The 24,953-nt window shown below is 38.9% G+C and overlaps 2 protein-coding genes across 3 annotated transcripts in view; both read left to right on the top strand.

The window, feature by feature from the left end:
* Positions 1-1,059, top strand: part of C5H2orf16 (chromosome 5 C2orf16 homolog) — a 14,499-nt gene extending 13,440 nt beyond the window's left edge. Inside the window, exon 2 of the mRNA XM_046661848.1 lies at positions 718-1,059. Within this exon, the coding sequence (XP_046517804.1) occupies positions 718-1,059 (342 nt within the window). The remainder of the gene's footprint in view (positions 1-717) is intronic.
* The window catches only part of ZNF512 (zinc finger protein 512), a 30,373-nt gene continuing 6,331 nt past the window's right edge, over positions 912-24,953 (top strand). The window contains exons 1-12 of one of the 2 annotated variants that reach the window (XM_046662319.1): positions 912-1,088; positions 1,619-1,677; positions 11,435-11,619; positions 12,306-12,401; positions 12,687-12,770; positions 13,428-13,552; positions 14,074-14,160; positions 14,844-14,942; positions 15,545-15,712; positions 18,103-18,297; positions 23,470-23,571; positions 24,501-24,563. In XM_046662319.1, the coding sequence (XP_046518275.1) occupies positions 1,059-1,088; positions 1,619-1,677; positions 11,435-11,619; positions 12,306-12,401; positions 12,687-12,770; positions 13,428-13,552; positions 14,074-14,160; positions 14,844-14,942; positions 15,545-15,712; positions 18,103-18,297; positions 23,470-23,571; positions 24,501-24,563 (1,293 nt within the window). In that variant the 5' untranslated portion in view covers positions 912-1,058. The remainder of the gene's footprint in view (positions 1,089-1,618; positions 1,678-11,434; positions 11,620-12,305; positions 12,402-12,686; positions 12,771-13,427; positions 13,553-14,073; positions 14,161-14,843; positions 14,943-15,544; positions 15,713-18,102; positions 18,298-23,469; positions 23,572-24,500; positions 24,564-24,953) is intronic. The other variant, XM_046662320.1, reaches the window with a different exon arrangement.

The following is a 24,953-nucleotide window of genomic DNA, read 5'->3' as shown; positions in this document are numbered from 1 at the left end:
CCGTCCCTCTGAGAGGAGCCATCACCGTCCCTCTGAGAGGAGCCATCGCAGCCCCTCTGAGAGGAGCCATCACTGTCTCTCTGAAAGGAGATGTCGCAGCCCCTCTGAGAGGAGATGTCGCAGTCCCTCTGAGAGGAGCCGTCACCGTCCCTCTGAGAGGAGCCATCGCAGCCCCTCTGAGAGGAGATGTCGCAGTCCCTCTGGGAGGAGATGTCGCAGTCCCTCTGAGAGGAGTCATCCTTGTCCCTCTGGGGGAAGCCCTCGCAGTCCCTCTGAAAGGCCAACTGCAGTCTCTTTGAGGAAACCCGTCGGAGTCCCTCTGAGAGGAGTGGACACAGTCATTCCGAGAGAATCGGTCACAGTCCCCCTAAGGAAAGACTCAAGCACAGCTCCCCAAGGGAGAGGCCCAGACATAGTTTGTTTAAAGATTTCAGGAGTTACTCAAACATAAAAAAACCCCCCAAAGCAGGGCAAGTTTGGAGGCCTGAAGCTAGGAAACGAGAAGAGATCCGCCCCCATTATTCACCGACTCGCTCCGGTCTCCACCGAGTGCCCTTTCCTGGCTTCTTTCCCGCTCAGCCACTGCCTCCACTTTCCGCGCCCTCAACAATGAAAGAGCTTCCACGTCTCTCTACCTGGGGGGAGCGGGGCGGGAATGGGTCTGTAATTTCTCCATGATAAATAAAGGGGCAATCATTGATCTCCTTGTGCATCTAGGACCACCAGTCTTCAGACTTGGGGGAGATGGAGGGTGGAGGGACTTCGTCGCGCAAACGACTGGACCGAGAGGGAGGGGTCCCGGGGTCAGAGAAACCCCACCCACTTTTTCCCGGGTCCTACAACGCAATCCCGGGGCGGGGTCTCAGAGGCATCGGAGGGGGGGCTCGTCACGTGACTCACTCGGGCTGCAGCCCCCTCGGAAGCAGCCAGGCGGAAGTAGACGTTCCGAACCGGGCTCGGCGGCGCCGACTCCACATCCGGGAGAGGAGAGGAGAGCGGAAGTGGCGTTGGTCTGGCCGGAGCCCTTGGGTGAATTGGTTAGGCGTGGAGAGGGAGTGATGTCTTCCAGACTCGGTGCAGTGTCCGCCGTGAGTTTCTCGGTTTGACCGTTATGCTTTAGGGGTAGCGCTGTCGAGCCCGCGACACGCGGTACCTCGCTTTTGTCCCAGGCTCACAACTGGTTTTATCAGAGCCATCGTAGGCCCCACCCTTGTGGGTCAGATCTACCTGTCCCCCCTTATTTCCCCAAATCCCCACTTTCGGCTGCCTCTTCCTCTCCTACTTGGACTCAGTTCCTCGCCAGATTGCCATTGGTTTCTGTTCCTTTTGCTATCCCAGTACCTTCCATATCCGTTGTTCTCTCTTTTCACCTCCCTTTTAGAGCCTCTTATCTGGGACAGGGGTTTGAGAATGGAAGAGGTGAAGGCTCTGGTGTTGTCACCTGCCTTGACTCTCTAGGAAGATAGGACGGCATACTTTTCCTAAAAAGTCTTGCCGCCTTCCGTTTGAGGTAGTTGCCCCGGGAGAGCTTCATTTCTTCTGGGCACGGGGAATTTGTCTTTTTGTGGCCAAGGTTCAGAAGTCCCTATCATTCACTTATGTGCTTGCGATTTGCTAGACTCCGGGACCCACGTCCTTTAAGCAGCAGAGGAGCACGAGGATCGTGGGAGCTAAGAAGTAAGTGAGGTTTTGTGAGGTCCTTTTATAATTGTGTCGCCAGCGCCGTCCGATAGAACTTCCTATGATGATGAAAATGTTCTGTATCCGCACCGTCCAGTACTGTAGCCACTAGCCATGTATGGATTTTGAGCACTTGAAATGTGGCTAATGTGACTGAGGAACTGAATTTTAAATTGTGCTTAATTTTAATTAATTTAAATTGAAATAGCCACCTGTAGCTAGTGTCTACCTGATTGGACAGTGCAAGGCTAAAGCTAGTGTGGGGGAGAAAAATCTAGCTTGCAAAAAAAAAAAATACGAGTTATAGTAAAAATGACTCAGTAGTCCTGCATTTCTTCGGACATCAAATATGTACTCAGGAATACATTGATGATAAATGGGAAAGACTGATACGTGGGAGAAGACTGATGAAAAGACCCATGAAAAATACATGGGAAAAACTGATAAAAGTGGCTGTAAGAAATCCTTGTGTTTTCAAACTACTTGGCTTCAACAGTGGTGTGTTATTTTGTATACTGAATGAGCTAATCTTTTCCATTTTTGTTAATACAGAAAAGATTTTTGTTAACTAGATACTCGTTGGAAGGGATTAATTCATTCAGATAGCATTTACTGAGTATCGACTATTTGCCAGCTATGTAGTAGGTTAGATACAGAGATATGAAAAACAGAACTAACAGTCTAAAGGGGAGATAGGCAAGTAGATCAACATAATATGGTGTAATTAAGTATTTTTCAACCGGAATTTAGTATAGTCTTTGTGGAAGGAGAATGATAGTTTGGAAGGGAAGGCTTGCCAGTGCAAGTCACTCCTAAACAGACTTGAAAGTCAAGGAATAATTCAGTTAGCCGAAGGAAAAGGTATTTTTTCAGAAGAGAGAACAGAATGTGAACAGGTAAAAGAGTTTAATGAGATAGCAAGTGTGTAATTGGTAAAAAAATATGAAGATTAATGAACCTTCACCTGTTAATTTGAATCAGAATCATTGAGGTTAGAGTGTTGGGATTATTTTTTTTTGGTGAGGAAGAGTGGCCCTAAACTAACACCTGTTGCCAATCTGCCTCTTTTTGCTTGAGGAAGATTGTCCTTGAGCTAACATCCCTGCCGGTCTTCCTCTATTTTGTATGTGGGATGCTGCCACAGCGTGGTTTGACCAGCAGTGCATAGGTCCATGCCTGGGATCCAAACCACAAACCCCAGGCCACCACCGAAGCAGAGCATGAGAACTCAACCACTATGCCACCGGGCCAGCCCCGGAATCCTTCTTTTTAACTGGCTTCCCAGAAGATTGTGAAATTTGAGAATATTGCTGAGAAATGAGACTAGTAGAGAGTAGAAGATCAAACCATGGAGAATATCACCTTTTAAGGATTGGGTAGAATAAAAGAAGGCTGTAAAGGATACTGAGATGAACTAAAATACTCTTCTAATGAAATCGAAATATTTGCGCCTATAGAATGAACTAGAGGTTCTTAAAAATTCTTGGTAGATCAGAAAGGAGTTGAAAATGGGTTAAACTTTTCATCTTTGTGATCAGATGCTGAGAGTGAAAGGTAGTGCTACAGACAGCAAATTATAAAGTCACTGCAATTATGATAATCATTGTTTGAACCAAAAGCTTTTTCTTGTCATATTTATGGAAAGGGAAGTTTGAGATTAATCTGGTTTTTAACAAATAATCAAATGCCTTGGCTTGATAGGTAGATAGTATAAAATACTTGAGAATTGTTTCTGTTGAGTCCTTGAAAAATAAAAGACAGAGACCTGGAGGGAGGGATTCCCTAACTACGTTGAATGAATCCCCAAGATGTTAATCATGCTGATGATCTGAAGTATTGATTTTTTTACTATGCTCATGCTTATTCATGAGAGGGGATATGGATATATCTGAGTCCTACACTGACAGTAAAGAAGTTCCTATAAAGACACTTTCCTAAGAGGAGTCTCCTGCAACTTGACTGTTAATGGCCTGGTGATACTATCAAATCTTTCTAGTAGAGTTTGTTCTCATTGTTTGGGATGGTGGGTTTTGTCCCTAGAGGACTGCCAATTCTCGTTTAAAAATTTTTAATACTTTTTTTGAGATATAATTGAAGTACAATAGACTGCACATATTTAAAGTATACGCTATGATCAGCTTTGACATGTAAGTACCCCTGAACCCGTCACCACAATCAAGGTAACATTTCCATCTCTCCCAAAAGTTTTTTCGTGTTCCCTTACAATTCATTTTTCCCTCTACTTTTGTCCCCAGACACCACTGGCCTGTTTTCTGTCACTGTACAGTGGTTTGCACGTTCTAGGATTTTATATAAATGAAATAATACAGTATGTTTTCTTTTTGTGTGATTTCTTTCACTCAGAATAATGATTTTGAATGAAAAATAGTTTTTATTGCTGAATTTGTGTAGACATCTACCTTGGTAGACATTTGGGTTATTCTCATTTTGAGGTCCTTACTTGCAATAAAACTGTTTTGAACATTTATGTGCAAGTCTCTGTGTGGAAAAATGCTCTCATTTCTCTGGATAAATACCTAAGATGGTATTTATTTGGTGAGATGGTATTTACCATCTTAGGTTGGTTGGGTCATATGTCAGGAGTATGTTTAACTTTTTAAGAAATTTCCCATTTTCCTGGAGACATGAACAGACATTTCTCCAAAGAAGATATACGGATGGCCAATAGGCACATGAAAAGATGCTCATCATCGCTGATCATCAGGGAAATGCAAATCAAAACTACACTAAGATATCACCTTACACCCATTAGAATGACAAAAATATCTAAAACTAATAGTAACAAATGTTGGAGAGGTTGTGGAGAAAAAGGAACTCTCATACACTGCTGGTGGGAATGCAAGCTGGTGCAGCCACTATGGAAAACAGTATGGAGATTCCTCAAAAAACTAAAAATAGAACTACCATACGATCCAGCCATCCCACTACTGGGTGTCTTCCCAAAGAGCTTGAAGTCAGCAATTCCAAAAGTCCTGTGTACCCCAATGTTCATTGCAGCATTATTTACAATAGCCAAGACATGGAAGCAACCTAAGTGCCCATCAACAGATGAATGGATAAAGAAGATGTGGTATATGTATACAATGGAATACTATTCAGCTGCAAAACAGAACAAAATCATTCCATTTGCAATAACATGGATGGACCTTGAGGGAATTATGTTAAGTGAAATAAGCCAGTTAGAGAAGGATAATCTCTGTATGACTCCACTCATATGAGGAATTTAAAAATGTGGACAAAGAGAACAGATTAGTGGCTACCAGGGGAAAGGTGGGGTGGGGGGTGGGCACAAAGGGTGAAGTGGTGCACCTACAACACGAATGGCAAACATTAATGTACAACTGAAATTTCACAAGATTGTAACCTATCATTAACTCGATAAAAAACAAAAAGAAGAAAAAAAAAAGAAATTTCCCATTTTCCAAATTGGTAGTAGTAGTTTACATTCCTGCCAGCAGTGTCTGAGAGTAAGTCTTTAATTTTAGCTAATTTACTGGGTGTATAGTGGTATTTCATTGTGGTTTTAATTTGCATTTTTCTGATGAATAATGATGTAGAACATCTGTTAAGTGCTTATTGGCTATTCATGTATCTTCTTTTGTGAAGTGTCCGTTTGTATCTTTTGCCCATTTTTAAAAATTGTTTGTTGTCTTGTTGAATTGTAGTATTTTTAAAAAATATATTCTACATGTAATGGTTTGTATTTCTTTTTTTTTTTTTCTGGGAAAGAGTCACCCTGAGCTAACATCTGTTGCCAATCTTCCTCTCTTTTTTTTTCCCTCTCCGTAGCCCCAGTGAATAGTTGTATATTCTAGTTGTAAGTCCTTCTGGTTCTTCTATGTGAGCTGCCACCACAGCATGGCTACTGACAGATGAATGGTGTGGTTCTGTGCCTGGGAACCAGCCTAGGCTGCCGAAGTGGAGCTTGCCAAACTTTAACCACTAGGCCATCAGGTCTAGTTCTGCATTTCATTTTCTTAATGGTGTCTTTTTTTTTTTGGTGAGGAAGATTGGCCCTGAGCTAACATCCATTGCCAGTCTTCATCTTTTGGCTTGAGGAAGATTATCCCTAAACTAATATCTGTGCCAGTCTTCCTCTATTTTGTATGTGGAATGCTGCCACAACTTTCCCTGATGAGCGGTGTGTAGCTCCACACCCAGGATCTGAACCTGTGAACCTGGGCTGCCAAAGTGGAGTGTGCAAACTTAACTACTACACCACTAGGCAAGCCCCTTAGCGGTGTCTTTTGAAGAGCAAAAGTTTTAAATTAATCACTGTATTCTGTTAAAAAAAACTTTGCCATCCCTAATTGCAAAGATTTTCTCCTATTTTTTTTTTTTATTTCCAATTCTGTCCCTTTTCCCCACATTTCTTTGGATATCACCTTTGTCTTAACTTTTTTTCTTTTTGGTTAGGAATATTGGTCCTGAGCTAACATCTGCCCCAATCTTCCTCTTTCTTTTTTTTCTCCCCAAAGCCCCAGTACATAGTTGTATATCCTAGTTGTAGGTCATTCTAGTTCTTCTATGTGGGATGCCACCACAGTGTAGCCTGATGAGTGATGTGTGGGTCTATGTCCAGGATCTGAACCGGCGAAAACTTGGCTGCCAAAGTGTTCATGAACTTAACCACTTGGACACGGAGTCAGTCCCTCTCCTGTGTTTTCTTGTAGAAGTTTTATATTTAGGTCTATGACTCATTTAGAGTTAATTTTTGTGTATGGTGTGTAGTAAGGATCATTGTTAATTTCTTTCCATTTATATATCCATTGTTGAAAAATCTTTCCTTTCCTTTTTCAGTTGCCTTGGTATCTGTGTCAAAAATCAATTGAACATATATATGTGTGGGTCTGTTCCCTATTCTATTCCATTGATGTACATCCATTGATGTACATGTATCTATCTTTTTGCCAGTCCGAATTGTCTTAATACTGTATCATTAGAGCAGGTCTTGAAATCAGATAGGGTAAGTCATCTAACTTTGTTCTTTTTCAGAATTGTTTCAGCTATTCTAAGTTCTTTGCCTTCTTATATAAATTCTAGAATCAGTTTGTCAGTTTCTATAGAAAGAAGCATGCTGGAGTATTGATTGGTATTGAATCTATAGATCAATTTGGGGAGAATTGCCATTTTAACAATAGTGAGTTGTCTAATTTATAAGCATGCAATATTTTTCCATTTATTTAGATCTTCTTTAATTTCTCTCACCAATGTGTTGTAGTTTTCATTGTAAAAGTCTTGGATAGGGGCTGGCCCAGTGCCTAGTGCTTAAGTTCATGCTTAACCATGCTCTGCTTCGGTGGCTGGGGTTTGCAGGTTTGGATCCCTGGCGTGGACCTAGCACTGCTCGTCAAGCCATGCTGTGGCAGCATCCCACATAAAATAGAGAAAGATTGGTACAGATGTTAGCTCAGGGCTCATCTTCCTCACCAAAAAAAAGTCTTGGATGTCTTCTGTTAGATTTGTTCCTAGATATTTTATGTGTTCTTTATGTTATTGTAAATGGTATTATTTTTATAATTTTGTTTTCTAGTTGCTTTTTGCCAGCATCTAAGAATACAATTGACTTTATGTGTTAACCTTATATCCTGCCACTTGCTAAATTCATTTTTAGTTCTAGTAATTGTTTTGTAGATTCCCTGAGATTTTCTTTGTAAACAAACATATAATCTGCAAGTAGTTTTACTTTTTTCCTTTTGATTTTTATGCCTCCCCTTCTTTTTGTAAAAAACCTCACTGCAATGACATTCAATAATGGAACCATCTAGGTCTGGAGTTTTGTTTTTGAGAAGATTTTTATAAATTCACTTTCTTTAATAGATACAGAGCTTTTCAGATTTTCAGTTTCTTATGTCAATTTTGGTAAGTTGTATTTCTCAAGAAATTTGTTCATCTTGTCAATTTATTGGCATAAAGTTGTTGAAAGTATTCTCTTATTTTAATGTCTGTGTGATCTATGATAACAACCCTTCTTTCATTTCTGGCATTTTTTTTTCTTGATCAGTCTAGCTACAGGGTTGTCAATTTTGTTGATCTTTTCAAAGAACTAGATTTTCTTTGTTGTCTGTTTTAAAATTCTCCTCTTTCTTGGATTTTTCCTTTTATTTACTTTGGGTTTACTTTGCTCTTCTTTTTAAGGTATCTTAAGATGGAATCTTAAGTCATTGATTTTAGATCTTCTTTCCAATATAAGCATTTAGAGCTTTAAGTTTCCTTCTAAGTACTGCTTTACTTGCAGCCCACAAATTTTGATATGTGTTTTTTGTTGTTGTTCACTTCAAAATATTTTTGAATTTCCCTTGTGATTTCATTTTTGATTGGTGAATTTTTTAGAAGTAGATCATTGAATTTCCAGATTTATTTTTTATTTTATATATCTTACTATTCTTGATTTCTAATTTAATTCTGATGTGGTCAGAGAATATGTGTATGATTTTCATCTTTTTAAGTTTAAAGTTCATGGCCCACCATATGATCTCCCTTGGTGAATGCATAACGTGCACTTGAAAAAAATGTATATTCTGTAGTTGTTGAATGTAGTGTTCTGTAAATGTCAGCTAGAGCAAAGTGGTAATAGTGTAGTTCACATGTTCTGTGTCTTCACTGAAGTTTTGTCTAGTTCTATAAATTCCTGAGAGGAGGAGGTCTTAAAATTTTCTACTAAGAATGTAAAATTGTCTATTTTTTGCTTCAGTTGTATCAGGTTTGCTTTGTATACTCTGAGCCTCTATTATTAGACACATCCAGTAATTATGTCTTCCTGATGATTTCTTACTTTTATCATTATGAAGTATCCCTTTTTATCTCTATCAGTACTCTTTGTCTTGAAGTCTATTTTATTTGGTATTAAAATAGCCTCCAGCCTTCTTGTCTTTGCTGACTGCATGGTGTAATTTTTCCGTCCATTTACTTCTAATCTATATATGTTTTTATATTTAAAGTGTGCCTCTTATAGGCAGTATATACTAGCATATTGCCTTTTTATTCACTCTGTCAATCTGGACTTTTAACTGAAGTGTTTAGACTATACACATTTAAATTAATTATGATATGGTTAGATTTAGGTCTACTGTTTTATCATTTGTTCTTTGTATCCTGTATTTTGTTCCTCTATACCTTGTTTTGGATTATGTGAATGTTTAGTGTCCCATTTTAATATATCTATTTGATTTTTAGTGCTCTCTCTCTCTCTTTTAGTGGTTGCTTTAGGAGTTACAATATACATACCTTTCCTTTCACAGTCTATTTATAGTTAATATCCTACCGCTTCACTTAAATGTAGAAGCCTCATAACCATATAGATTCCTTTAACCCCCTGCCTTCCAACCATTAAATTATAGCTGTCGTATCTGTTACATCTACATATATTGAAAATCTTACCTGATAATGTTAAAATTTTGCTTTAAAGAGTTTTTTATATTTACCCAGCTATTTACCATTTTTGTTGCTTTTTATTCATTCTTAAAAACTCAGATTTCTCTCAGGTAATCATTTTCCTTCACGGAATCATTCCTTCCTGGAATAATTTTCTTTAGCATTTCTCGTTAGAGCAGGTCTACTGACAACAAATTTTCTTAGTTTTTCTTCATCTGAAGAAATATTCCTAAAGGATGTTTTCACTGAGTATAGAATTTTGGACTGACAAATCTTTTCTATCAGGATTTTAAAGATATTGTTACATTGTCTTCTGTCCTCCTTGGTTTCTGTTGAGAAATCCATGATTATTTGAATCATTGTTCCTGTACGTAATATGTCAATTTTTTCTAGCTGCTTCCTAGATTTTTTTAAATCTTTGGTTTAGAATAGTTTCATTAAGATGTGTCTAAGTGTATTTTTCTTTGAGTTTATCCTATTGAGTGTTTGTTGAGCTCCTTGAATCGGTAAATTTATGTCTTTCATTAAATTTGGGGCATTTTCTGCCATTATTTTTTTTCCAAATATATTTTTGTGCCTCAATCTCTTTTTCCTCTCCTTCTGGGATTATAACACTTAAATTAGACCTTTCGATATTGACCCACAGGTTTTGGGGCTCTGTTGACTGTTTTTCAATTTTTTTCTCTTCTTCGGATTGGATAATTTCTGTTGATCTGTCTTCCAGTTCATAGATTCTTTCCTCTGTCATCTCTATTCTATTACTGAGCCTATCCAGTGAGTTTTTATTTCAGATATTGTATTTTTCAGTTATAAATTTTATTTGGTGGTTTGTTATGGTATCTAGTTTTCTGCTGATAACTCCTACTTTTTCCTTTATTTCACTTGTGTTTTCCTTTATTTCATGGAACTTAGTTATAATAGCTGCTTTAAAGTCTTTGATAGTTCCATCATCTGGATTATCTTGGGGTTGATACCTGTTTAGCATCTGTTCCTTTGAGAATTTCTCACATGTTCCTAGTTCTTTGTGTATTGCATAATTTTGGAATTTATTCTCACGATTGTATTATTTGTATAGATTCTGTCTTTTTAGAATCTTCTGGAGTATGTTGCTTTTTTTATTTTAGCAGGAAACCTGTTTAAGTTCAGATCATAAGTTCAGTCTTACCCTCTGAGGGCATTGGTTCAATCTCAATTTTATTCTTTGAGTCTTTGCTAGGATGGTTTAAGTCTTGTCTTGTACGCCAGGTCTGTAACCTAGCTCAGGGGTTAGTCTGAGACTTTTTCAGGTGTTTCAAATCTTATTTTAGTTCTCCAAGCTTTTGATAGATTAGTTTGGGTCTGTCTCACAGTAGCAGCTCAGGGCTTAGTCTGAGACTTGTGCAGTTTTTTCAAATATTATTTTATTTTTCAAAGCCTTTGCTAAGCTGGTTTTGACAATATACATACCTGTCCTTTCACAGTCTGTTTATAGTTAATGTCCTACCGCTTCACTTGGACCACACTTTGAGAACTGCTGCTCTATTGTGTCCTCATCTGCCTAGAAGATACTTTGTAGTTACTCAGTAATGTTTAACTATGTACTGACTAGTCTTAGATTTGGGGATTTGGGTCCAGCTGTATACCAGACTTCTGTGTCCACCTTAACTCATACAAGATAGCACCCTTACTTTAGCTATGGGAGCAAAGTATCATGTTGTCTCAGTAAGATAGGGCAGCCCTGTTATCAGGATTTAGGGAAGAGGCTGAGAAGGAAGATGGATCAGACTGGAGCCTACAAACTGTTTTTTTCCTTCTTTATTCTTGGGGATACTATTTAGTTATTGTCTTTTCTGTCAGAAATAGGGAGGCCTGAACATACTTGATTACAGATCTGGGGGATCTTCTGAAGGGTCACAGAACGCCCTGTTACTTTGACTACTTTCTTTTCTTTAATGAATCTAGGAGGGATTGCCTGCTTGGGCTGCAGAGTGATCATTTACATGGACTGCTTACTCTTTCTGATTACAATGAAGTGTAATAATAATTGTATATGTTGTGTTAGATCAACCATTGTAATTGTTAGAAGATTCAATCCAAATGCTGTTTTTATTATCACGCTTCTGAACATGATGTAATCTACACAGAATTTGAAATATATTACGATGTGCATATGAAAGCTATATAATGTTATAATCCAATGTTACTGCAATAAAAAGTAAATAAAAATAAAAATACTAAATTTCCTAAAAAAAAATATTATCAGGCTCCTTAGTTTTTTGCACAGGTAACCAACTTGCTTATCTTTAATGATGTAAAATGACTAATAAGAACTTTACTCCAGACCCTCCTTTGTGGTATATATCTTTTGTCGTGTTACTAGCAGGACCCAATGCTCCATAAAGGATAATAGTTTCCAGTACACTATCCCTCACGATGACTCCTTAAGCGGCTCATCATCTGCCTCTTCATGTGAACCAGTGAGTGATTTTCCGGCATCCTTCCGAAAATCTACCTACTGGATGAAGATGAGAAGGATCAAACCATCTGCTACTTCCCATGTTGAAGGTATCGGTGTCTTAATCCAAAGGCAGAGTACTCGCTAAAGTTATATTTTGAGGTAGCTGTTGTAAATGGCTTTTAAAGTATTAGGTACTATATATGTATTTCTCAGTAGTGATTAAAATTTTTAAGGTGTTAGGCTATCGCATTCTGTTAGCTTCGTGAACTTTGTATTTTACAGGGTGAACTTCTGCTGATCTTCTCTAGTTTATACTGGTATCAGCTTTTCCTCTTCACATGATTTGAACTTCTTTCCCATTCTTCTAGTTTGATCCTCTGTTGAGGGTGTAGGGGCTGGTGTAAGGATTATTCTGGGTAGAATTTTCTTGATGATCATAGTCTCATAGTCATAAGGATCCTTAGTAGCCCTTTATCTTGAACAATTCTCCTACTTCAGTGTTAGCCTCGGATAAGAGCAAACAAAGCACACTGCCTGAAGGCCCTTATTATTTATAGGGAACAATTGATCACTTGGAATGGAGAACAATATAAAAGGAAAAGGGGAAGTTGATTCAGTTAATGAAAAGTTACACCAACTTCCTTAAACATGTCACAGACACTTCTGTGAGGCCTGTTCTTGCTGATGATCTTACGCGTGGATAGTCTTGTGAATGACGTTTTGAAGACAGGCCTAGATGCTCACTTATAAACCATACTGAGTTCTTTTGTTTGTTTGTTTTTGTATATTTCAGGGTCAGGTGGAGTATCAACCAAAGGAAAAAGGAAACCCAGGCAGGAAGAAGATGAGGACTATCGAGAATTTCCTCAGAAGAAGCATAAGCTTTATGGCAAGGGACTCACTTTGCTGATTCTTTTTTCCTGTGTGCCTGGGCTTTATTCTTTGAGGGTAAACGGGAGAGAGACCCTAGGTTTTGGCCCTTGAAGCACTTTTGAACCTTTTGAATTTTCTGACAAGGTTTGGCCTCCGTCCTGCCTTATTTTACCCTTTGCTTCTGTCAGTCGTTTGAGGGAGTGGGGCAGAGGGTGTTGAGAGTAGGAGGGAAGAGATTTGGGTACTAGAGAGGGGTTAGCAAAGGTGCGCTGTTGGGCTTCAAGTTTCTGTCTTGCATCAGGGAGGAAGCAGCGGCCTAAAACTCAGCCGAATCCCAAATCCCAGGCTCGTCGTATTCGGAAGGAACCACCAGCTTATGCGGCAGGTATGCCTTCTGCTGGGAACTTTGTGGGATCTAGTGCTCTCACTCTGTGTTTTGTTGTTGTTGGTAAAGGAATGATGTACCAAAGCGTTTCTTTAAGGAGGGAGTTATTAAGGGCATGAGTTTGGAGGTCAGTCAGATACTCGTTCAAGTTTTGGCCCTTCATTAATTTTCTGACCTGCTTCTATTTATTTCAATTCTGCAAGCTTCAGTTTCCTGTCTCTAAATAGGGATAATAAAGGCAGTCAGAGTTGTTGTGAAAATTAAATGGGATAAAAACATTTAACAAAGTCTCAAGCACATAGGAAACACTCAGCACCTGGCTGTTACATGTCTCAGTATCGCATTACTGTATGCTGTATGAAAACTCACCCACTGTTAGTTATACCTCGATAAAGCTGTGAAGAAAATAGTGCCCAGTTTTTTAAACCACTGGGCATTGGAGTGGTTCTCAGATGGTTTTTATCATGAGGGATTGAGGAGTTTAAGAAGCTCCTCACTGTCTGAAAAAAATTATTTCTACAAGTTGTACACAGCAAGAGCCTCTTCCCCAGGAAGAGGAAAAACCATTTTATGATACTTTTCCTAAGTTCTGGGATTGTGCTTTTTGTTTCTGGAGAATACTGCAGATTATAAGGTGTTCCTTTTTCTTCTTTGTAGGCAGTTTGGAGGAGCAATGGTACTTAGAAATCGTGGATAAAGGCAGTGTCTCCTGTCCTACCTGCCAGGCAGTGGGGAGGAAGACCATAGAGGGCTTAAAGAAACACATGGAAAACTGCAAGCAGGTTAGATATTTTGTGGCATTTCATAACTGTTACGATCTTTTACCCAAACTTTAGACCTCTGGCACTGTGGTGGATACGCTGATTACCATGGAGAAGCGGCAGCATTGTGTCACAGGGAAAACAGACTTTGGCCAGACTTGGGTTTGAATCTTCACTCAGCCACTTACTAGTTCTGTCATTTAGCCTTTTCTGTGTACAGCTTGGTTTCCTCATTTATAAAATAATTACTACCTTGTGTAGTTTGTGCGAGGATAAGAAAGAAAGAATACATGCTAAGTACTTACCCCTTACTTGGCGGATACTGGCAGTCAGTAAATGGTAGTTCTTATTATTTTATAAATGAGTTGCCTTTACTTCTTTGCTCTTGAGGATGTGACAGTGAGCTTGTGGGGTGTTGAGATTCATTGACTATTGAATTTAGAAAATAAAGGAGATACAGATGAGAGCATTTGGGTAGGATTTTGTGACATTCTGTTTCTCTCTTGACCAGCCTGACACTGAGTAATATTTTTTCCTTATAGGAAATGTTTACTTGTCATCATTGTGGGAAACAACTTCGTTCACTGGCAGGGATGAAGTATCACGTCATGGCAAATCATAATAGTTTGGTAAGTCTGCCTTCTGTCGTGTATGAGCCTATGTGGTATTTGGATGTCTTTGCTTAGGTGAGTATAGGTAGCTCAGTGGAGATGGCTAAGGCTCTGAGATTTTATAGGGGTGTGAATAAGAAGACCTTTTTTTTTTTTTAATTTTTATTTATTTTTTTTTTTTATTTTTATTTTTTTCCTTTTTCTCCCCAAAGCCCCCCCGTACATAGTTGTATATTCTTCGTTGTGGGTCCTTCTAGTTGTTGCATGTGGGATGCTGCCTCAGCGTGGTTTGATGAGCAGTGCCATGTCCGCGCCCAGGATTCGAACCAATGAAACACTGGGCCGCCTGCAGCTGAGTGCGCAAAGTTAGCCACTCAGCCATGGGGCCAGCCCCAAGAAGACCCTTTTGATAGAAGAGTTATGCACAATGAAACCTTTGTGGAGAATACATAGGTATTTTGGGGTTTAGGTTAGCCCCAAAGGTTCATATGCTGGGAGACAGAGGCTTAGAACTCTTCTTTCCGTTACATTCACTTCCTTGTCTATCTAGAAGATAGAGGAAGCCAGGAGTCAGATAGCTTAGACTTCATGGGCATCAGCTTAGGTGCTGGTTCAGTCCTTGATTCTCCTATGAAATAATTTTTTTTCTGTATCTGTCTTTTCCATGAATCATCTGCTTCTTTGCTTCTCTTGCTTTTTAGCCCATTTTGAAGGCCGGAGATGAAATAGATGAGCCAAGTGAGAGGGAACGGCTTCGAACAGTTCTAAAGAGACTGGGAAAGCTGAGGTGCATGCGTGAGGTAAGAGCCCAAGGACAGCAGCACCTTCTGTCTGGAGTCTGTGTCTGTCTGTTATTCTTTTCTATTTCTCCTCCTTCTCCCTTGTAGACTTGGTTCTGTGTCATCTTCCAGCATGAGAGTGGTTCCTGCTTTTTCAGGTCTCCTGTACTCATTAATAGTTCTTTATTTTCTTTCTCATCTCCAAAAATTTATTTTTCCCCCCTTTCCCTTTGTTCAAAGGTGTTTCTTTACCATCCTTTCTTTAGTGTGATGAAGAGGATCCTAGTAATCACACTGTGAGAAACTTTGATATTGCTGGGTATTTGGTGTTGGGGTGGAGTTGGATCATAGACCAAGGAGGAAGCTCTGACACAGAGGAGGTCCACAGTTCTGGTTTATTGAATGTTGACTAAACTGTTTGACTACCACCCTTGGGGGTAGATAGGATAGCCATTGGGCCAGGGACAAGGAAGGGTTATGCAAATGGGAAATGTTGGAGAGCGTCTAGTGGTATTAAAGGGTCTATTTGTATGGTGTGGTTGAGTGCTTTGTGGCTGTTCAGAAATTTAAAGATTATGTCAAAAGATGTAAGATTATAGTTTAGGCCTCTCTCCTATGTTCAGAGTTGCTCTAGTAGCTTCACCAGCATCATGGGATATCTGTACCATGTCAGAAAATGTGGCAAAGGGGCTGCAGAGCTGGAGAAGATGACCCTAAAATGTCACCACTGTGGAAAGCCATATAGATCGAAGGCTGGACTTGCGTATCACCTGAGGTCAGAGCATGGGCCTGTGAGTACTGATTACTTTCCCGACCCTGTTTGGGGATCTATTCTCTGGTGACTGTTTACCCCTACATCTTCCCATACTTCCTTGTTTCCTCACTGGTATCCCCTTTTAATCTTTGAATGCTTTAGTTCTCTCTTCCTTGTGCTTCCTTTGTTCTCTTATTTCTGCCCTTTGAACATTTTTACGTTAGAGAAATTGAAGTTCAGTGTGTAGTCTGGGCAGAAGTAAACTCATTATTATATTATTAAATCTAAAGACATTCCTCCTTAGCTAGAAATTTTGTGGGAATCTGTCCAGCTGGTTCCTCTATTCCAATTTTTTTGTCTTCACTTTTTTTTCCCCTGATTACATTTCCAGGCTCCCCCACCTTGTGTTTTTTATAGAGTTAAGTTTCAAGGTATAATTTACATATGGTAATTAATATTCAGTCTTTTTAGTGTACAATTATAAGAGTTTTGACAAATACCTACAGTCATGTAACCACAACCATCAAGATATAGAACAATTTGATCATCCCCCTAAAATTCCCATGTGTCCCTTGGTAGTCAGCTCTTCTCCCCACCCCCAGCCCCTGGCAACCGCTGATCTATTTTCTGTCCCTATAGTTTTGCCTTTTTCAGAATGTCGTAAGTGGAATCCTACCGTATGTAGCTTTTTGAGTCTGGCTTCTTTCACTGAGCATAATGCATTTAAGATTCATCCATGTGTTACATGTATTATTAACTTATTCCTTTTTGTTTTTGTCTAAAATTCCACTGTATAGATGTTTGACAATTTGTTTATCCATTCACCAGTTGAAGAACATTTGGGTTGTTTCCAGTTTTGGGCAATTATAAATAAAGCTGCTATAAACATTCACATAAAGCGTTTTGTGTGAAAATAAGTTTTAATTTCTTTGGGTAAATACTTAGGAATGGGATTGCCAGGACATATGATAAATGGATGTTTAACTTTATAAGAAACCGCCAAACTGTTTTCCAAAGTGACTGTGCCATTTTTGGATTCTCACTAGCAAAGTATGAGAATTCCGCTTGTTTTGCAACCTTGTCAGCTCTTGCTAGTGTTGGTTTAATTTTTAAATTCATTCTTATAGGTATGTAGTGGTATTTTACTGTGGTTTAAATTTGCATTTCCCTAATGACTAATGATGTTGGCCATCTTTTCATGTGCTTATTGGCAATGTCAATCTTTAGTGAAGTGTCTGTGGCAATCCTTTGTTCATTTTATTATTGGAGTTTTGTTGTCTTACTATTACATTTTGAATATATTCTGAGTTTTTCATATATTCTGGACACAAGTCCTTTATCTCACATATATATGTTTTGCAGATATTTTTTCCCAGCTTGTGGCTTGTCTTTTCATTTTTTATAGTGTTTTTCAAAGAGCAGAGTTCTTAATTTTGAGAAAATTCAATTCCTTTTTTCTTCTTTTATGGATAATATTTTTGTTGTGATATCTATGATATCTTTGCCAAACCCTACATGCCATTTTCTAGTACCACTGTAAAAATTCACCACAAAATTAATGGCTTCAACAACACAACTGTATTATCTCACAGTTCCTTTGGTCAGAAGTCCACGTAGAGCATGGCTTAGCTGGCTCCCCTGCGTCAAGCGTCACCAGGCTGGAATCAAAGTGTCAGTAGGGCCGTTCCTTTCTGGAGGCTTGAGGGGAGACTATTTCCAGACGCATTCAGATTGTTCAGGAATTCAGTTCCTTACAGATGTAGGACCTCATTTACTTACTTGCTGTAGGCCAGGAGTTGATCTTAGTTTCTAACGGCCACCTGCATTCCATGGCTCAGAGTCCCTTTGTCTTCACATCAGCAACAGTATTGAGTCTCTCTCATGCTTTGACTCTCTCCTGCCTCTTCTTCGGTCACCTCTTTCTTAAAGTCAACTAATTATGGACTTCAATTAGATCTGTAAAATATCATCACATCAGCACCTAGATTAGTGTTTGATTGAATAGGTGAATACTGTAGCTCAGCCAAGTTGACACATCAAAAAACCCATCACACCCAGGATCACAAAAATTTTCTCTCTTGGTTTCTTCCAGAAGTTTTATAGTTTTAGGTTTAACACTTAGGGCTATGATCCATTTTGAGTTAATTTTTCTGTGTAGTATGAGGTATGGGTTGATATTCATTTCATTGTATATGGATATGTCTTGACTTTTAACCAGTTTCACTTATTACAACAGAACAGATTTTATCCTGCTAAAAAGCTTTATTACCAGTAAAATATGCATTAAGATGGTGGAGCTTTATGCTAGTGGTTAGCAAGCTAGTAAATAGCTCTTTTGATATTTAAAGCAGGGAAAACAGCCTTTATTCCTTGGCTCTGATGGAAGCCACTTCTCAGGCCTGTGTTTGCTATGTCTCATTCTTGCAGATCTCCTTCTTTCCAGAGTCAGGACAGCCAGAATGCTTAAAGGAGATGAGCCTGGAGCCAAAGAGTGGAGGCCGAGTTCAGAGGCGTTCTGCCAAGATAGCTGTATACCACCTGCAGGAGCTGGCCTCTGCTGAACTGGCCAAGGAATGGCCTAAGAGGAAGGTGCTTCAAGATCTGGTACCTGATGATCGGAAGGTAAGGTAGAAACTTGTATTAATTTTGAATCACTATGTCTGATACTATGCTGACTACACAGAGAGGTCACTGCATTCGAGTGAGTACAAGATAAACAGTATCTTGCTTCTTTGTCCTTGGAGATGGAGTATGTCTGATCCAGCTTCAGTGTTTGGATTCAGGTGGGTCCTAAAGAGACAGTCTGTTTCAGAAGTTCCTTAAGGAGCCCCCTTAATTTTCGACCACTACCAGAGGGAACTTAAATTCCCAGGTTAGTGTTTTGCTTCATCTTTGCCCACTGTATTTCCACTTTGCTAGTTCATATGTAGTAGTTTATATTTAGTTTAGGTAAGTGCTTTCAGTTTGTTTTTGTAGCAACAGAGTTCCTCTTCCCATCTACTTTTTTTCCATCTAAAAGCTTATGTAAAACACCAGTATATAAAATAACTAAAACCAGGGTTCCTCTGAGTAACTGGGAGTAGTGAGCCCAAAGCCTTGTCTACTTGGCCTTGGCCTTGATACTTTGTCATTCCCCGCCATGGCCCCAGGTGTACTTCTGAGGGGTGCAGAACCCAGCTTGGAAGCCTTTGGTTTAGAATAGGTCATAAAGGGAAGGAGCATTATTTGGCCAAGAGGAGAAAAGGGATATATGACTATAGGGTAGTCATGGGAAGGGGTTGGGGGATATAAAGTAAGAACTAAGATCAGAGCTGAGGACCAGTTACTCTCTAGGATGTCAAGAAGAATAGCTTAGATTTGGCCTCGGGCTTTGACCCATGTGAGAGGAATGTTATGTGTTATAACAAAACAGGTCAAATCCTAGAAGTTACCACTTCTCATTTGGCCTAAAAATCAGTCTTATTGGTGTACAAGGAGTTGAATCCTATTTTTTAATATCAGAGCATCTTTTATTGTTTCAGACTTATTGCTGCTTTTTTCCTGCCGTAGGCTAAAGTACATGTTTATCTAAATACAGTTTAAATGTGAATTTTGCACAGTGATATGTATCTTGTGATACTGCAGTCAAATTGCTTTTACTGTGCGTGGTAGGGAATTTGAAATAAATATTTGTTGGCTCATGGATAGGTTTTGTAGTCTTATCTAGCATATAGTTTCCTAAAATCATCAGTTTTATATTTTTACAGTCTAGGGTTAAAGGCATTATTTTATTTTTTAAACATAAAATTTATTTTTTTGAATAGATAATATATTCCCATGGTTCAAAAGTCAGAATGATGATAAACATTGAGATATCTCACTCTCACCCCATCATTGTTCTATTCTGTCTCCACAGTTAACCATTCTTTTTAGTTTCTTTTGTGTCCTTTTAGTGTTTCTTGACGCAAATATAAGCAGTATTGTCTAGGAAAACCTCTTGTGTTTTCCTTTTCTCTCACACTACCACCACACTCACAGCACTTCTGACACAAGATGTGTGGGTTTTTCCCACACTGACGAATTTTCTGACACTAGTTGGATGTCCTACAATTTAGTTCAGTTCTGACACTATCCATCTGGAGTTAGCTTCAGATCCTACAAGTTAAGGGCTCAGTCCCACAAGACTGCCCCAACTTTAGATGCTAATCACATGTCCCAGGTTGTTACCTGTACTTCTGAGGCACTGGTTCCCATGACCTCCTTATTGAGTTTCATAATTTGTGAAAATGGCTCACAGAACTCAGGAAAACACTTATGTTTACTGGTTTATTATGAAGGATATAATCAAGGATACAGATGAACAACCAGATGAAGAGATACATAGGGTGAGGTCTGGAAGAGTCCTGAGCACAGGAGCTCCTGTCCCTGTGGAGTTGGGGTACACCACCCTCTTGGCACCTAAATATGTTCACTAGCCCAGAAGCTCTCCAAACCCTGTAATTTTGGGATTTTTATGGAGGCTTTATCAGGTAGGCATGATTGATTATTAACTTCATTTCCAGCCCCTCTCCCTTTGCAGAGAAGAGGGGATGGCGCTGAAAGTTCCAAGCTTCTAATCATGGCTTGGTCCTTCTGGTGACAGCTTCCTTCTAGAAGCCCACCAAGAATCACCTCATTACTACAAAAGGCGCTCCTGTTACCAGGAAACTCCAAGGGATTTAAGGATTTAGGAGCTCTGTGTCAGGAGCCGGGGTCAAAGACCAAGTATTAGCAGGAACTGGGGGCAGAGACCAATATATATTTCTCACCATTTCACAAATACATATTCCTTGTTAAAAAAACTTTTTACTTGAAATAATTTTAGACTTACAGAACAGTTGCAGAATTAGTACAAGAATTTCCATATGCTCTTTACCCAGCTTCCCTTCCCCTAATGCCAATATCTTACATAACCATAACTCAGGATACCATCATAGGATGCCATCAGGAGCCCACATTTAATTTTCTTTACTGTGTCTCCCTAGTCTCCTCCAATCTGCGACAGTTCTTCTGGTTTTCTTTGTCTTTTATCGTTGACACTTGAAGAGGATTGGCTGGTTATTTTGTAGAATGTCGCTAATAAGTGGTGTTTTCTCACAGTTAGGTTGTGGGTTGTATGTTTTTGGTAAGAATGCACTGAAGCAATGTCGGCCCTTCTCAGTGTATCACATCAGGAGGTATATGATGTTGATGTGTCTTTTTACTGATAATTAACTTTGACCACTTGATTAGGGTTGTGTTGTTCAGTTTTCTCCATGGCAAAATTATACTTTTCCCTTTGAATTTAGTGACTATTTCACAGGGAGATTGAGACTGTGCAGCCAACCTTGTCTTACCATACTTCTGTTCACTGACCTTAGGATCCATCAGTGGCCTGCTACAATTATCACTGTCATGTTGGCTTAAGATGATTTTCTGTTTCCATCATTTTTTTCTGCAATTGTTAATTGGAATTCTATTGTGAGAAAGATCTGTCCTTTTCTTCTGTTAGTTTATATCAGTATGGACTCATGGATGTTTACTCTATGGGTTATAATCCAATGCTATTATTATTTATTTTGCTGCTCAAATTGTCCGATTTGGCCATGAAGAGCTCTTTCTGGTGGGCTTCTGTATCTTTTTGCTGTGACCCTGTCATTTTTTGAGCACTTTTTAATTCTGACACCATGAGATACTTGAGGTTCATCTCACATTTTTCTTGCCCCAGCTCTGGAAACTATTTCTCTAAGGAATTCTGGTCCCTTTTGTTGGAGAGTATATTTAGAAACCAAGATTTGAGCGCCAGGTATACTCATTCCTCCTGGAGTGTCATAGCTTCTGGGCCCTCTTGGTGGAGAGAGCTAGGATACATGTGTATGCATGTTCATACACACATACACACACCCTCTATTTATTTCTCTGTCTTTCTATCTACATATATTTAAAGCCATGGTACCTTCAATTCCAATCTAGTACCACAAGTTTCATTCTTGCCTTCCTCTTTCCTTATTTTAACTCCTTTCTCCATCAACGAGAAACCTGGCTCTCATTGTCTGTGTTTACTTTGCTCAGTCCTAGTGTAACATAAAATATTATTTAAAAATTGTTAACCCATACCCCTGTAAAAAACACATTTACTAACTAGAGAACAATATTTGTGTGTAGTTCTTTTTATCTTTAGTCTTAGAGTTGTATATAGTCAAAGTACTATTTTCAAAAGTTAACTTAGGTTGGGGTTCTTTTTCCTACCCCCTTCATTATGTTTCTCACTTGTCATAAATAGGTTTCACATGTCACTACTACTACATTTGGGGTTCCTCCTGCATCCTATTTAAACTGTTGATTTATTTGTGGGGTCTGTGCAGCATTATCATAGTTCTAAAAGTCAGACCTATACAAAAGGGTCTCAGAGAAGTGTCACTGCCCCTCTTCCCAACTATCCTGTTCCCAGTCCCCTTTTATTTCCACCCTTTTCCCACCCTGCTCCCCCCAAAGATTACCAAACTCAGTAGTTTCTGGTTTGTCCTTCCTGTATTTTTATGGGATGGATGATCAAACACGTGAGTATTTTCTTATATCCCCTTCTTTCTTACTATAGATACCTTTTTCACTTTGCTTTATTTCGCTTAAAAATATATCCTGGAAATCAATCTAAATGTGTTCATAGAGAATATCCTCATTTCTTTTTTATGGCTGCATAAATATGATAGTTTATTATATGAATATAATGGTTTATATAAATAGTCCCCTATCACCGTGAAAGGAGTTTAGATGGACCCACATACACTAACTGCAGAGGAGAGGAAATGCTTATAAATAGAGCCAGCCCTGTGCTCTGGTTTCTTTTACGGTTTACCAGAGGTTCTTTAGGCGACTACCTTCCTTACTTTCTCCCTTACCTCTATGGGCTTTGGTTCTGTTTTTCTGTCGCAAAGAATCAGCTTCTTTTCAGATACTTCATTTTTCAAGCAGGAGGATTGTTTATTCACCAGAAGTACAGCTGTTGCCCATGATGGACTTTGTAAGAACTGTCTCTACAGGTGCTATCTATTTTCTGGAAACTACAGTTATAGTAGTTGTAAGACTAACTTGTGTCAAAGCATGTAAAAGGAAGTGCTAGAATAATTCTACTTTTGCAGTCTAAGTCAGATTATAATTCTGTTCCCTAAGTTCCTCACATCCTTGTTTAGGTTGAATCTTAGTTTTTTTGTGTTAGAATTTTTAAAATATCAAAAATTACCATGATATCATTGAAGAAAAGTGAGAAATGCAGACAAACAGGGGAAAAGACATTAAAACCTCTCAAAATTCTACCACCTAGAGAATAGAACATTTTGATTTATAGGCTTCTAGCCTTTTACCCATGTACATATATTTCTATTGAATATATTATATGTGTGTGTGTGTGTGTGTGTGTGTATATATACATACCCTGTATATATATACATGTTATATTTATATATACTATATATAGTGCATATTTGTATCCCTCTCTTTTTTGTAGCAGATATTTTAACTGTCACTAGCTTTTTCTTAAAAAAACAGTAGATGAAGTATTATATCTGAAAGTCTCCTGTCCTCTGTTACAATTGAAACTATTTAAGACTAAACAATAGACAACTATACTTACCAGTTTCAGGAACTTTTCAAAGGTTTTACATGTTATAATTTTTTTTGTATATGAAAACATACTTGTGGAACTCCAGAATTGCATAATCTGCAGAGTTGTGTGTGAAACTTTTAGGGTATTTTGGTTGGAAGTTGAATTCCTCCAATAAGATCTTTCTTGTCTTGTAGTTAAAATATACTCGCCCTGGGTTACCTACCTTCAGCCAGGAAGTACTACACAAATGGAAGTCAGATATCAAGAAGTATCATCGCATTCAGTGTCCTAACCAGGTGGTTCTTTCTCATTCATTTATTCAGTAAATGTTTATCAAGGATCTGCTATTGTTTCAGTTATTTATTCCTTCATGACAAAGCACCTGAAGACCTTAGTGGCTTAAAACATCAGTTATTTTATTTGTTCACAATTCTGTAAATCAGTAATTCTCTCAGCATTCAGAGGGCAGTTCTCCTGTTGTACATGGCATCAGCTGGGATCTGCTCATGGGTTGCATTCAGCTGGAAGCTCAGATGGCACCTGAACGTCCAAGATGGCTTCTCTGCAGCTAATTCACTGGGACGTTGGCTCTCCACATGGCCTCTCTTTGTAGCCGATGTAGTTGGATTACCAGCAGGGTACATGGCAGCTGACTTTTCAGAGAGAGTATTCTGAGTGCATGAAAGCAGAAACTGCAAATTGCTTAACGCTTAGCTTCAGAATTTGTTCAGCATCATTTCCATAGCATTTGTTGGACAAAGAAATCACAGAGCTAACCCAGATTCAAAGGGAGGGTAAATAGCTCCACTTCTTGATGGGAAGAGTGGCAGAGAATTTGCAGCCGTCTTTAATCTACCACAGCTGTATGTGCAGTACTTTGGAGAGGAGTAGATACACAAAAAACAGGAAACATTTGCACTAAAGAAAGCAGATTAAAAAAAATCTAACCATGCAATTTTCTGTGTTTCTCTGTCAGAAGAAGTACCAGGGAAGGGAATGTTTTAAGCTTTTCCAAACAGCTTGTTCACCTCTTTTTCTTTTACCTTTCCTTCATTTTCCTTCTTGTTTTTGTGTCTTGCATGTGAATTCTTTTTCTGCTTGGTTTGTGGTGCAATTTATTGGGCTTCTTCCTCCAAATGTAGAGTAGGTCAGTGTAAATAGCCAGATTGCTAAGAGAAGGATGCCATTTTGTGTAGTGTTCACATTATTTCTGTTTCTTTTTCAGGGTTGCGAGGCTGTCTACAGTAGTGTATCTGGCCTTAAAGCTCACCTGGGCTCTTGTACATTGGTTTGTAACTTTCTGACGTATTTATTTTAACATGACCTCTAAAGTAGTCTGATGTGGAAGAGGATTCAGTTTAGGTGAACAGCTAATTGTCCTGTTTGCTATTATCTTCAGAGGCTGGTTTAGTTTTTTATGTTCAAAAGATTCTTGGTTTGTTATTGGGTGGGATATGCCAGGTTATGTCGAAAATGTAGAAAATCCCAATGTACTATAAGTCGTATCAGTGAAAGAATTTGGAGAAAAATGTATTAGTTCTGAGTCCCTACCAGGGATTTAACTTCTTCACCTGAGCCTCTCCCACACTGGGCCTGGCCTGGCTTATTGGGCCCTTAACTTTCTAGAATCAGCTTACGTGTGCCTGTCTGGATGGGTGAAGATCCTCTAAACCCATCT

This window comes from Equus quagga, chromosome 5 (assembly GCF_021613505.1).
Source record: "Equus quagga isolate Etosha38 chromosome 5, UCLA_HA_Equagga_1.0, whole genome shotgun sequence".
NCBI classification, from domain to species: domain Eukaryota; kingdom Metazoa; phylum Chordata; class Mammalia; order Perissodactyla; family Equidae; genus Equus; species Equus quagga.
Note: the sequence above shows the minus strand (reverse complement) of the source record. Positions and strands in the feature narration are given on the sequence as shown.